This window comes from Cherax quadricarinatus, chromosome 42, assembly GCF_038502225.1.
Source record: "Cherax quadricarinatus isolate ZL_2023a chromosome 42, ASM3850222v1, whole genome shotgun sequence".
NCBI classification, from domain to species: Eukaryota; Metazoa; Arthropoda; class Malacostraca; order Decapoda; family Parastacidae; genus Cherax; species Cherax quadricarinatus.
Genome location: NC_091333.1, coordinates 19,767,316 through 19,782,171, shown reverse-complemented (window position 1 = coordinate 19,782,171; position 14,856 = coordinate 19,767,316). Strand labels below are relative to the sequence as shown.

At 44.6% G+C, this 14,856-nt stretch overlaps 1 protein-coding gene across 2 annotated transcripts in view; it reads left to right on the top strand.

Annotated features, from left to right (window-relative positions):
- LOC128695541 (cyclin-dependent kinase 12) overlaps window positions 1–14,856 on the top strand; it is a 495,961-nt gene that overhangs the window by 57,169 nt on the left and 423,936 nt on the right. For both annotated transcript variants that reach the window (XM_070093396.1, XM_070093395.1), the window contains exon 2: window positions 3,010–3,162. In XM_070093396.1, the coding sequence (XP_069949497.1) occupies window positions 3,038–3,162 (125 nt within the window). In that variant the 5' untranslated portion in view covers window positions 3,010–3,037. The remainder of the gene's footprint in view (window positions 1–3,009; window positions 3,163–14,856) is intronic.

The window sequence follows — 14,856 nt, the reverse complement described above, 5'->3', positions numbered from 1 at the left end:
CTACAATAGTTGCACCACACTGGCACTACAATAGTTGCACCACACTGGCACTACAATAGTTGCACCACACTGGCACTACATACTCTAAGATGGGTTTGACATATGCTGTGTATAAGGTCGTACATAACCTCCTTCTTGGGGTTCATGAAAGTTATCTTTAAATTTGCCAACCTTGTTTTTTGCTGCAGTAATTATCCGGTTGACAAGTGTCTCAGTGAAACGCTGGGAACTTTGCTTATCCCGAGTCTGTACCCGCAGGTCTTTTTACCCTTCCATTATCTTCGTAACTTTGTATTTGCTGGGATTAAATTCTAATAGCAACTTTTCAAACCAATCTTCCAGCTTGTCCAGATCTCTTTGTAGTGTTTCCTTGTCTGTGCCAGTTTGTATTTTCATTAATTTTTATGCCATTAGGGAACAGGGGCATCTGTGACTCGATTTCTTCTGTGAAATTGTTTATATATACAAGAAACAGTACTGGTACAGGTAGTGACAGTAGTGGACACACTCGTCACTCGTCTATCCCGACAACTTCCAGACAATAACTCGGTGTTTACTTCCTGTTAAATATTTCTTGATCCACTGTAGTGTTTTCCCTGTTATTCCTGCCTGCTTCTCTAGCGTCTGTCCCAGTTTATTGTGACAGAGTGTATGTAACGCCTTCTTACAATCCAAAAATATGTAATCCACCCATTCCCTCTCCCCCCCCCTCTCTCCCCCCCCCTCTCTCTCTCTCTCTCTCTCTCTCTCTCTCTCTTCCTCCTGCCTAGCTCTCGTTACTTTGCCTTGTCTAAAACTATGCTGGTTGTTGTTTAGGAACCTGCTCCTTTCCAGGTGATCCACTACTCTTCTCCTGATAATATTCTCCATAACATTACGTGCTATGAATGTCGGTGACTCTGGTTTGTAGTTTAGAGCTAACCTACTGTCCTCTTTTTTAAATATCGAAACTACATTTGCAGTTTTCCAGACATCAGGCAGTTGCTGTTTCAAATGACTTGTTAAATATCGCAGTTCTGCTACATTTCTTAGAGTCCACGAAAAAATGTCAGGTCTTGTCGCCTTCGAGGTATCTAGCTCACTCAATATCTGTACCTCGCCTACTATTGTGTGCATTGTGTCCAATACTCGCTGGTGTGCACTCTCCCTTTTTGATTCTATAGCAATATTCCTAATTCCACTGAGAATGCCTCCCAAATGCTTCGTTGGGTTCCTCGCAGACTTGCTGGTATTCGTACTGAGCTCCCCTCCTTCCTTCTTCAACCTTATTACCTGGTCCTTCCCACCAGTCTTCTTTCTGATGTGGATGTATAGCAAATTTGGCTTAGATTTTGTTTTCCACGTTGTATCACTCAGTGTCGTTCGACTTCTCTTTCTTCTGTTCACTTCCCTGTTCTCAAGTGTTCTTTGTTTTCTGTATTTCTTCCAGGTTCTTGCATTTTTAACTTTTGTCTCCCTGCTTCTCTGAATGAATCATGGACTCTGTTCTTGCCAGTGTTTCTTCTGATTTTGGGTATGAATATCTCCTTTGCCTCGCAGCACTTTCCGGCTACATACACCATTTTGTTCGCTGTCGTTCCATCTTGCTTCCTTACCCAACACCCTCCATTTAGGAATTGCGTCATGCCTGTGTAGTCTCTTTTAAAGTTAGATTTATCTCTTCATGCTCCGTGTTTCTCTTCATGTTCGTTTCTATAAGGTAATTAAACCTCAGCACCGAGGAGCCTCTCATATTCAATGTCCCCTACATCAGAATCATTGAGGATGAACACAAGGTCCAGCCTCTCTATTTCGTCGCCTCCTCCCCCTTCAGTTGTGTTCCTAACATGCTGACTCGTCTTGTTTTCCATCATCACCTCCAACAACTTTCTATTTATCCGGTCCTCTGTGGCTTCAATCTTTCACAGTCTGTTTCCTAATGACTGAAGAGTTTGTATGTGTGTGCGTGCATGTGCGTGCCTGTGTGTGTGTGTGTGTGTGTGTGTGTGTGTTTGTGTGTGTGTGTGTGTGTGTGTGTGTGTGTGTGTGTGTGTGTGTGTGAGGGGGGGTACAGCAGCTGTGAGGGGGTGCAGGAAGGCAGCAAGAAGGAAGGAGGCAGGTGTAAGGGCCCGCCCTTCCTTCCCTCCCACCTCCACTTGATCAAATATTTACCACTCTCGCCTCCCTCCCATTGGACGACAACCACTACCTGTTGGTTGTAAGTCTGTGTTGGACTCCTGCTTCCTGCTGAGGCTCAGCTAACACCTGCTGATGGTGATGATGGTTGTGGTTGTAGTAGTGGTGACTGGCAGTGGTTGTGGTCTTATGAACTTGTTGGTTTGTTTGGAAGGTGGTGATGGTGGTAGCGGAAATTCGTAATTGTGGTAGTTCGTGATGGTTTTTTTTTGTCTTTAGCGGTGGCTGTGTGTGTATCTATCTCTGTTTATCTCTGTCTGACTGTCTGTCTGTCTGTCTGTGTGTCTCTCTCTCTGTCTGTCTGTCTGTCTCTCTCTCTCTCTCTGTCTGTCTGTTTCTCTCTCTCTCTCTCTCTCTCTCTCTCTCTCTCTCTCTCTCTGGTGATGACCCGGAAGGTTGTTCTCTGCTGGCTCATACAACAATGAGAGTCTTAAAGGTGTTAAGTGTTCTTCAGACACCACCTCCACCCACCTCCACCCACTTCCACCCACTTCCACCTACCTCCTCTCACCATCACCTCAAGCAGACACTCACCCAACACAAAACTGTTTCTTCTCCTACAAGGAGCTGTTGACACATGAAGGAGCCGCACCTGAACGTTAAGCTCCGTCTAGGATGTTAGTTTAAACATTCATTTCTGTTTACCCACGGGATGATGAAAGATCTATCTGTGATGAAAAAATCTACGGTCTTGTATTACCATTTTTCAATAATTATTGTAGTCGTTCACTGTCTCAGTATTTTGCTACAGTGAGTGATTTCCATTTTTTTGTGGGGTGGGGGAGGGATCAGAGGTTTAAACTCTTCATTTGTATTATATTTTTGTGTTTTCAGTGTTATAGGCGTGAGGGGGCGTGGCGTCATGTGCTCAGAGGCGCGCCTGAACCACCGGCGGCCGAGAATAGAACTAGTCCGTGTGTCAAGCTGTGAGCGAGCCAAGATACCAGTGAACCCGGTGCAGCTGAACCTCACCTACTGCCACGTCAGGTGAGTCCTGCCCACCGCACACACTTCACCTCCTGACGTACATCTAGGCTGACAAGATGCGTCTGCTTGTCAGAAGAGAGAGTGAAGGAGCCTTAGTAAAAGTGACTTTACACTTACAACATGTCAAGTGTCATGAAAAAAGAGCATGATTGTGTTAATAAGTTGAGTGGAGGCCTAGGTGCCAGGCACTGCAACATATTAATGAGTGGAGGCCTAGGTGCCAGGCACTGCAACATGTGAAGTATGTGTGTGTATGTGTCGTGCAACTTGAGGGAGGATATACAATGTTGTGTATATGAGAAGAGTCAAAAGGACTTTTAAGGACTTCTGACACTAAGGTGAGTCACAGGAATGATAGATACCAACTTCACACACCTTGAACCTCGATCTAGGATGGGCATACTGATGCCCACTGCCCACACGAGTCCCACAGATAACTCTTATCTGACTCGCAGTTGCGTCTACCAGGAATTATGTATGTATATATATATATATATATATATATATATATATATATATATATATATATATATATATATATATTACTTCCTGGAGTGGTTGGGAAGTACCTTGAGATTAGGACTGGGAGAGAGCATGCACAGTTTCTCTGTATAAAGGCAAAGGGGATGAAAGAAAGTGTCAGAATTACAGGGGAATAATCCTGTTGAGTATATATACCTGATCAGGTGTATAGTAGAGTTATTACTAGAAGAACTGAGAGTAAGACGGAGAGCAGATGAACAAGGAGGCTTTAGGAAGGGTAGGGGGTGTGTAGACTAAGTGTTTACAGTGAAGCATATAGGTGAACAGTATTTACATAATAGTAAAGAGATTTTCATTTATGGATTTGGAAAAGGCGTATGATAGGGTGCATAGGAGAGAAATGTGGCAAATGCTGCAAGTGTATGGAACAGGAGGTAGGTTACTGAGAGCAGTGAAGAGTTTTTACGAGGATGGTGAGACTCAGGTTAGAGTATGTAGGTGAGAGGGAGATTATTTTCCAGTAAAAGTAGGTCTTAGACAGGGATGTGTGATGTTACCATGGTTGTTTAATAAATTTATAGATTGGGTTGTAAGAGAAGTAAATGTTTGGGTGTTGGCAAGAGGTGTGGGGTTAAAATATACAGAGTATAATACAAAGTAGGGGTTGTCACAGCGGCTTTTTGTCGATGACACTGTGCTTTAATCAGATTTTGAAGAGAAGTTGTAAAGGTTGGTGGATTAATTTAGATATGTAAAAGAAGGAAATTAAAAGTGAACATAGGAAAGAACAATGTGGTGAAAATAATAAAAAAAAAGGGTAATGAAAGATTGGATATCAGACTGGAAGAAGAGAGTATGGAGAAAGTGAAAGTATTCAGATATTTGAGAGTGATACACAAATAACTCGCACAATATAGAGAGAAGCTTACGAGAGTGGAGGTGTCAGCAGATGGTTCTATTGGAGATGAGATGAACCATAGAATTAATGAGGGTGAAGAAGGTGAGTAGTGCATTACGGCATCTGTGGAGGCGAAAAACGTTTTCTTTAGACACAAAAAGTGGGAATGGATGAGAATATTATGGTACCAACACTTATGGGTGTGAAGCATGGGTTTTAGACATTACAGCGAGGAGGCTGGAGACAGTGGAGATGTTGTGTCTCAGGGCAGTATGTGTGGTGTGAATATCATGCAGAAAATTCGTAGTTTGAGCATTAGAAGAGAATTATTTAGGGGGCTGAGGAGAGGTTACTGAAGTGGTTTGGTTGTTTAGAGAGGATACAACAACAGGATGACTTGGAGGGTGTATAAATCTGTCGTGGAAATCATGCTGGGTAGAGATCGCTCTAGGAAAGGTTGATGGGAGGCATCATGTTAGTGTGACACAAGGCAGGTTAGTGTGACACAAGGCAGGTTAGTGTGACACAAGGCAGGTTAGTGTGACACAAGGCAGGTTAGTGTGGCACAAGGCAGGTTATTGTGACACAAGGCAGGTTATTGTGACACAAGGCAGGTTAGTGTGACACAAGGCAGGTTAGTGTGACACAAGGCAGGTTAGTGTGACACAAGGCAGGTTAGTGTGACACAAGGCAGGTTAGTGTGACACAAGGCAGGTTATTGTGACACAAGGCAGGTTAGTGTGACACAAGGCAGGTTAGTGTGACACAAGGCAGGTTACTGTGACACAAGGCAGGTTAGTGTGACACAAGGCAGGTTAGTGTGACACAAGGCAGGTTAGTGTGACACAAGGCAGGTTAGTGTGACACAAGGCAGGTTAGTGTGACACAAGGCAGGTTATTGTGACACAAGGCAGGTTAGTGTGACACAAGGCAGGTTAGTGTGACACAAGGCAGGTTAGTGTGATACCAGGCAGGTTAAGGTGACACCAGGCAGGTTAGAGTGACACCAGGCAGGTTAATGTGACACCAGGCAGGTTAGAGTGACACCAGGCAGGTTAATGTGACACCAGGCAGGTTAATGTGACACAAGGCAGGTTAGTGTGACTCAAGGCAGGTTAGTGTGACACAAGGCAGGTTAGTGTGAAACCAGGCAGGTTAGTGTGATACCAGGCAGGTTAATGTGGCATCAGGCAGGTTAAAGTGACACCAGGCAGGTTAATGTGACACCAGGCAGGTTAGAGTGAAACCAGGCAGGTTAATGTGACACCAGGCAGGTTAATGTGACACAAGGCAGGTTAGTGTGACTCAAGGCAGGTTAGTGTGACACAAGGCAGGATAGTGTGAAACCAGACAGGTTAGTGTAATACCAGGCAGGTTAATGTGACACCAGGCAGGTTAGTGTGACACCAGGCATGTTAGTGTGACACCAGGCAGGTTACTGTGACACCAGGCATGTTAATGTGACACCAGGCAGGTTAGTGTGACACAAGGCATGTTTGACACCAGGCAGGTTACTGTGACACCAGGCATGTTAGTGACACCAGGCAGGTTAGTGTGACATCAGGCAGGTTAGTGTGACACCAGGCAGGTTAGTGTGACACCAGGCAGGTTAGTGTGACACCAGGCAGGTTAGTGTGACACCAGGCAGGTTAGTGTGACACCAGGAAGGTTAGTGTGCCACCAGGCAGGTTTGTGTGACAACAGGCATGTTAGTGTGACACCAGGCAGGTAGTGTGACACCAGGCAGGTTAGTGTGACACCAGGCAGGTTAATGTGACACCAGACATGTTAGTGTGGCACCACGCATGTTAGTGTGACACCAGACATTTTAGTGTGACACCAGACAGGTTAGTGTGACACCAGGCAGGTTAGTGTAACACCAGGCAGGCTAATGTGACGCCAGGCATGTTAGTGTGACACCAGGCATGTTAGTGTGACACCAGACAGGTTAGCGTGACAGCAGACAGGTTAGTGTGACACCAGGCATGTTAGTGTGACACCAGACAGGTTAGTATGACACCAGACATGTTAGTGTGACACCAGACAGGTTAGTGTGTCACCAGACAGGTTAGTGTGACACCAGACAGGTTAATGTGACACCAGACAGGTTATTGTGACACCAGACAGGTTATTGTGACACCAGACAGGTTAGTGTGACAACAGACATGTTATTGTGACACCAGACAGGTTAGTGTGACACCAGACATGTTAGTGTGACACCAGACAGGTTAGTGTGACACCAGACAGGTTAGTGTGACACCAGACAGGTTAGTGTGACATCAGACAGGTTAATGTGACACCAGACATGTTAGTGTGACACCAGACAGGTTACTGTGATACCAGACACGTTAGTGTGACAGCAGACAGGTTAGTGTGACACCAGACAGGTTAGTGTGACACAAGACAGGTTAATGTGACACCAGACAGGTTATTGTGACACCAGACAGGTTATTGTGACACCAGACACGTTAGTGTGACACTAGACATGTTAGTGTGACACCAGACAGGTTAGTGTGACACCAGACATGTTAGTGTGGCACCAGACATGTTAGTGTGACACCAGACAGGTTAATGTGACACCAGACAGGTTAGTGTGACACCAGACATGTTAGTGTGACACCAGACAGGTTAGTGTGACACCAGACATGTTAGTGTGACACCAGACATGTTAGTGTGACACCAGACATGTTAGTGTGACACCAGACATGTTAGTGTGACAACAGACAGGTTAGTGTGACACCAGACATGTTAGTGTGATACCAGACATGTTAGTGTGACACCAGATATATTAGTGTGACACCAGACATATTAGTGTGACACCAGACATGTTAGTGTGACACCAGACAGGTTAGTGTGACACCAGACAGGTTAGTGTGACACCAGGAAGGCTTCAAGGAAGCCAGTGGCACTGAGACGACACTGCATGGCATAATATCAGTGTGTGTGTATGGTGTCATTACCTGGATCTTGGTAACAATGGTACATTAAGTCTCGAGGGAAATTTTTAGACGTGATGTGAAAGTATGCAAATTGTAGGTTAAAGGTGGACGAGAGTTTGTTCCGGCTTGGTCTGTCCGTTCACAAGTGAGAGAAAATGGTAGATAGACAGAAACACAGGAGAATACATGGAAAAGATAGACAGGCGAGAACCTGGAAGTCCAAACGAGGATATCTGAAGAGATAAACTATTAATTTGTATTTACATTCTTATGTTCTTATGTTCTTATGTCGTTTTGATAAGGACCTGCCTCTTATGGGCCAGTAGGCCTTCTGCAGTGTTCCTACATTCTTATGTTCTTATGTTCTTATAAGTTAAAGATTATCGTGCATTATGCAGGAGTGTGTGTCAAAGATAGGGAAGCGGGAGGGGTGGATGTGTCTCCATTATATTACAACGTTGTACTGGTGATATATGTTGGAAGACTTGGTTAAGTTCCTGGTGATGGTGAGTCAGTGTGCGACCTGCTTACTGCTGTCTCCACTCTGGTCCTGCTGAGTCAGTGTGTGACCTGCTTACTGCTGTCTCCACTCTGGTCCTGCTGAGTCAGTGTGTGACCTGCTTACTGCTGTCTCCACTCTGGTCCTGCTGAGTCAGTGTGTGACCTGCTTACTGCTGTCTCCACTCTGGTCCTGCTGAGTCAGTGTGTGACCTGCTTACTGCTGTCTCCACTCTGATCCTGCTGAGTCAGTGTGCGACCTGCTTACTGCTGTCTCCACTCTGGTCCTGCTGAGTCAGTGTGTGACCTGCTTACTGCTGTCTCCACTCTGGTCCTGCTGAGTCAGTGTGTGACCTGCTTACTGCTGTCTCCACTCTGGTCCTGCTGAGTCAGTGTGTGACCTGCTTACTGCTGTCTCCACTCTGGTCCTGCTGAGTCAGTGTGTGACCTGCTTACTGCTGTCTCCACTCTGATCCTGCTGAGTCAGTGTGTGACCTGCTTACTGCTGTCTCCACTCTGATCCTGCTGAGTCAGTGTGTGACCTCTTTACTGCTGTCTCCACTCTGGTCCTGCTGAGTCAGTGTGTGACCTGCTTACTGCTGTCTCCACTCTGGTCCTGCTGAGTCAGTGTGTGACCTGCTTACTGCTGTCTCCACTCTGGTCCTGCTGAGTCAGTGTGTGACCTGCTTACTGGTCTCCACTCTGGACCTTCCTCTCTCCTCCCCACTGACAGACGTTCCCAGTGAGGATGGTATAGGTTCCCAGTGAGGATGGTATAGGTACCCAGTGAGGATGGTATAGGTACCCAGTGAGGATGGTATAGGTACCCAGTGAGGATGGTATAGGTACCCAGTGAGGATGGTATAGGTACCCAGTGAGGATGGTATAGGTAGAAATCCTCACATTGACTACATTTCTGTTTCATACTTACATGACATAGACCTCTATGGACAGGTAGCGAAACTAAGAACAGATTGAATACTGTTTCCTTATATTTTTAGTACATGGTGGCTGTTATGGGGCCCACTTGTGGGATCCATTTCCCTCTGGGATTGGTAAAAACTTATATCATATTGTAAGCATTCGTGCGGGTGTATTTGTAGTGTTACAGAGCAGAGTCCCTGCAGCTGCTTCCAGCAGACTAGCAAAATACAGAATCATTGATGACTGAGGTACTGGCGATATACTGGGGTGTATGCAACGTGCAGTCAGTGACTAGTCACTGCAGTAAAAGAAAATATCGCCTGTAGGTGCATTGTATGATCAAGTGTTACCAGCTACCGCAGTGATGAATGTAGTACTGAGTACAAGTCTAGGTATGACTCAGTACTGCAGTGATGAATGTAGTACTGAGTACAGGTTCAGGTATGACTCTGTACCGCAGTGATGAATGTAGTACTGAGTACAGGTTCAGGTATGACTCTGTACCGCAGTGATGAATGCTGTACTGAGTACAAGTCTAGGTATGACTCAGAGAGTACCGCAGGTGATGAATTCAGTACTGAGTACAAGTCCAGGTATGACTCAGAGAGTACCGCAGGTGATGAATGCAGTACTGAGTACAAGTCTAGGTATGACTCAAAGAGTACCACAGTGATGAATGCAGTACTGAGTACAGGTGCAGGTATGACTCTGTACCGCAGGCGATAAATGCAGTACGGAGTACAAGTCCAAGAATGACAGAGAGTACCACAGGAGAAAAATGCAGTAATGAGTACAAGTCTAGGTATGACTCAGAGAGTACCACAATGATGAATGCAGTACTGAATACAAGTCTAGGTATGACTCAGAGAGTATCACAGTGATGAATGCAGTACTGAGTACAAGTCCAAGTATGACTCAGAGAGTACCACAGTGATGAACGCAGTACTGAGTACAAGTCTAGGTATGACTCAGAGAGTACCACAGTGATGAACGCAGTACTGAGTACAAGTCTAGGTATGACTCAAAGAGTACCACATTGATGAATGCAGTACTGAGTACAAGTCTAGGTATGACTCAGAGAGTACCACAGGTGATGAATGCAGTACTGAGTACAAGTCTAGGTATGGCTCAGAGTACCACAGGTGATGAATGCAGTACTGAGTACAAGTCTAGGTATGACTCAGAGAGTACCACAGGTGATGAATGCAGTACTGAGTACAAGTCTAGGTATGACTCAGAGAGTACCACAGGTGATGAATGCAGTACTGAGTACAAGTCTAGGTATGACTCAGAGAGTACCACAGTGATGAATGCAGTACTGAGTACAAGTCTAGGTATGACTCAGAGAGTACCACAGGTGATGAATACAGTACTGAGTACAAGTCTAGGTATGACTCAGAGAGTACCACAGTGATGAATGCAGTACTGAGTACAAGTCTAGGTATGACTCAGAGAGTACCACAGTGATGAATGCAGTACTGAGTACAAGTCTAGGTATGACTCAGAGAGTACCACAGTGATGAATGCAGTACTGAGTACAAGTCTAGGTATGACTCAGAGAGTACTACAGTGATGAATGCAGTACTGAGTACAAGTCTAGGTATGACTCAGAGAGTACCACAGGTGATGAATGCAGTACTGAGTACAAGTCTAGGTATGACTCAGAGAGTACCACAGGTGATGAATGCAGTACTGAGTACAAGTCTAGGTATTATTCAGAGAGTACCACAGGTGATGAATGCAGTACTGAGTACAAGTCTAGGTATGACTCAGAGAGTAACACAGGTGATGAATGCAGTACTGAGTACAAGTCTAGGTATGACTCAGAGAGTACCACAGGTGATGAATGCAGTACTGAGTACAAGTCTAGGTATGACTCAGAGAGTACCACAGGTGATGAATGCAGTACTGAGTACAAATCTAGGTATGACTACTGAGTACAAATCTAGGTATGACTCAGAGTACCACAGGTGATGAATGCAATACTGAGTACAAGTCTAGGTATGACTCAGAGAGTACCACAGGTGATGAATGCAGTACTGAGTACAAGTCTAGGTATTACTCAGAGAGTACCACAGTGATGAATGCAGTACTGAGTACAAGTCTAGGTATGACTCAGAGAGTACCACAGCGATGAATGCAGTACTGAGTACAAGTCTAGGTATGACTCAAAGAGTACCACAGGTGATGAATGCAGTACTGAGTACAAATCTATGTATGACTCAGACAGTACCACAGGTGATGAATGCAGTACTGAGTACAAGTCTAGGTATGTTTCAGAGAGTACCACAGGTGATGAATGCAGTACTGAGTACAAGTCTAGGTATGACTCAAAGAGTACCACAGTGATGAATGCAGTGCTGAGTACAAGTCTAGGTATGACTCAGAGAGTACCACAGGTGATGAATGCAGCGATGAGTACAAGTCTAGGTATGACTCAGAGAGTACCACAGTATGACTCAGAGAGTACCACAGTGATGAATACAGTACAGTATGAAGTGATGAATGCAGTACAGTACTGAGTATGTTTCAGAGAGTACCACAGCAGTACTGAGTACAAGTCTAGGTATGACTCAGAGAGTACCACAGTGATGAATGCAGTACTGAGTACAAGTCTAGGTATGACTCAGAGAGTACCACAGTGATGAATGCAGTACTGAGTACAAGTCTAGGTATGACTCAGAGAGTACCACAGTGATGAATGCAGAGAGTACCACAGTGATGAATACAGTACTGAGTACAAGTCTAGGTATGACTCAGAGAGTGAGACTCAGAGAGTACCACAGTGATGAATACAGTACTGAGTACAAGTCTAGGTATATGACTCAGAGAGTACCACAGGTGATGAATGCAGCGTGATGAATGCAGTACTGAGTGAGTACAAGTCTAGAGTACAAGTCTAGACTCAGAGAGTACTGAGTACACAGTGATGAGAGTACCACAGTGATGAATACACTGAGTACAAGTCTAGGTATGACTCAGAGAGTACCACAGTGATGAATGCAGTACAAGTCTGAGTACACAGTCTAGAGTATCTAGACTCAGAGAGTACCACAGTGATGAATGCAGCACTGAGTACAAGTCTAGGTATGACTCAGAGAGTACCACAGTGATGAATGCAGTACTGAGTACAAGTCTAGGTATGACTCAGAGAGTACCACAGTGATGAATGCAGTACTGAGTACAAGTCTAGGTATGACTCAGAGAGTACCACAGTGATGAATGCAGCACTGAGTACAAGTCTAGGTATGACTCAGAGAGTACCACAGTGATGAATGCAGCGCTGAGTACAAGTCTAGGTATGACTCAGAGAGTACCACAGTGATGAATGCAGTACTGAGTACAAGTCACTGATACAGTATATAGTATACACATACGCAGTAAATCCTCTAAGACAAAATATAGTTAAATCATCAATAGTGCGTAAAATGGTATGAAATATTATAAGCTTCAACAAAAGCAGTTTCGTAGTGTTGCACAAGGAAGGCTGTTGTTGCCTTCAATTACATACATTGCAATATGTTGTCCTGAATCCTCAGCCTACCAGCTGACGTTACCCGACAACCGTCCAAACTTCAGGAATTGTGATTCTTTCTCGAAAGAGCTCATTTCCTTCTGTCGGGCAGCCATAAAGACTTGGATTCGATTCTTCACATAGTGGTTCGTGGGCAGACATTTATATACTTGCCTGATACACAGCTGATGGTACACAGTGTTGATACAACATCATGTATGACGATGCACTACGTTCCGCCATCAACTAATGAATTTAATAAAACATTTTCCTCGTTATTTCAATGACTGACATTGTCCCCTTTCTTCGTAGATTTTGATGAAGAACATTTACAAGGTTTTGAACTTGCAGTTGCCAAGTTCAAGTTATCTGAGTGGATCATTCGTTAGATTAACAGCTGCATTTGTGACATTTATTTGACACCATTTTCCCGGCTCTGAAGAGCTGTACTTTTGAATGTTCCGTCATAGGCGATGTGGAATCACGTCCAGTGAGAACACTAAATACAGAGAGAAGAACTGCAGTTGGCTCAGGTCTGAGTGTACGTCACTGTTTTGATGTTGATGAACCTCTTGTGTTTACTAGAGCTTGTATTGTACCATGATGTTGCATTGACTGAACTGAACCAGAAGTGATGTGAACCAGTTTTGACGATTACATAGGAGTTGGATGTCTTCAGCAGCAACACAAGTGAAGCTCCGCAGTTTAATGCACGATGGATGTGGAGGAGAGTCCGTGTCAGCTTCCTTCTCGTTGCACGACCTCGATGCCCAACTGTCTGTCACCAAGAGTGGTGTACATATCTTCTAGGAAGAGTAATCGATGCATCCAGTCCCATGTTGTTGGTATTTTTGCTTAGAAAGTCAGACCAATTCTTCAGAATTCTCGCTGTTTGATCCCACTTTCATTATCTTTGATGTCTTTTCCATGGACTTTTACCGTTATCGTTCTGGAATAAGACACCTGAGGCTGAGAGTCAATGGAGGGATGTTGATATACTTATCTGGAAGACATATTTTCCATGACCACGTATAGAAATAGATCTCGTCTTTTTCAATCACCTTTGACACTAATTGTTTTGATCAGTGAGATGGCAGTGTCATGGAAAGTTCCTACAGAGGTTGTTGAAGATAGATTATGATGGACATTGTCATCTGCTCCAAAAGTGAACAGTCCCCGATGAAGCTGAGGGAACATTACTTAATGACAACATGACACACTTTCTCCGGGTAGAGCCCCCGTGATAGTTCACAGAAAGCCCGAGTCTAGCAAAGTCATCTACCAGTTGGCTTCTCCTGAACCGTGAATACTTAGCTCAAGTTACACTGGCAGGGGAGCCTCGGTGCAGTTAGCTGACTTTGTTTTTGTGCAATGAAAGAAAACAAGCTGAGCAATGCTGAGCTTCTCCTGTTTCTCACCAGAGGTCTGCTCTGAGGATGGTCACTACAGGATTTTAACTTACCAGGACGAACTCGAGGGCATTCGGAGTTAATACTTCTTGACATCTTTCTTAAAATCTCTGTTTTTCAACAGACAGCAGCTTATAGTTATTGGTGAGATGCCTTACTAATTCAAGGTGAGAAATGGGAGCCCCTTATGCAAGTGTTGTGTAGTCGTCGGAGAGGAGTCTGGTAGTGAGATCTTTCATCAGCATCACCTACTTCCCGAATCCCAGTTCTTCTTTCAGAAGGAAATAACCTTCCGAGAACAACCTCCCTCAGTTTGTGTAATTGATATCCGAGGTTCCTCACCTGCTGGTGTTGTCGCCACTTTTCCTCATGTAGGTCCCATCAAGGAAAACACGACCTTCCACACAGATGTCTGTTTTCGTGTCATCAGCGAAATTACTCACAGTGGACCTAAAACTGATCCTTGTGGAGCGCCACTCGTGAGCGGTCCCGATTCTGACTTAAGCCCATTAATACAAACCCTCAGCTTGCTGTTGGTCAGCCATGCCTCGACCCATGACCTAACTGTTTCTCTAATACCATTAGCAGTCTTCTGTCTGATGATTTATTAAAACCAGTAAGGAAATCCAAATAAATAACAACATATTCATAAGAATGGAGAATGAACATAAGAAAAATAAGATAACAACATATTCCTTATCGTGGGTGTGTGGGTGTGTGGGCTGTGGGTTGTGGATGTGTGGGTTGTGGGGTGTGGGTTGTAGATGAATGGTTCAGAGAACCGACATGTTGATAAATTAGACACATGTGCAACTCTTGGGTATCTTTATTGAGGAAACGTTTCGCCACACAGTGGCTTCATCAGTCCATACAAAGGAGAATATTGAAGAACAGGAGGAGAATGAGGTAATCAGTCCCTCAACCTTGAGTCGATGTGGTCAGTCCATCAATCTTGAATAGAATACGGCATAAGTGCGGAGAAGCAGCTTATATACCGTAGGCAGGAGAGGTGCAGCAGACGACGTAGGT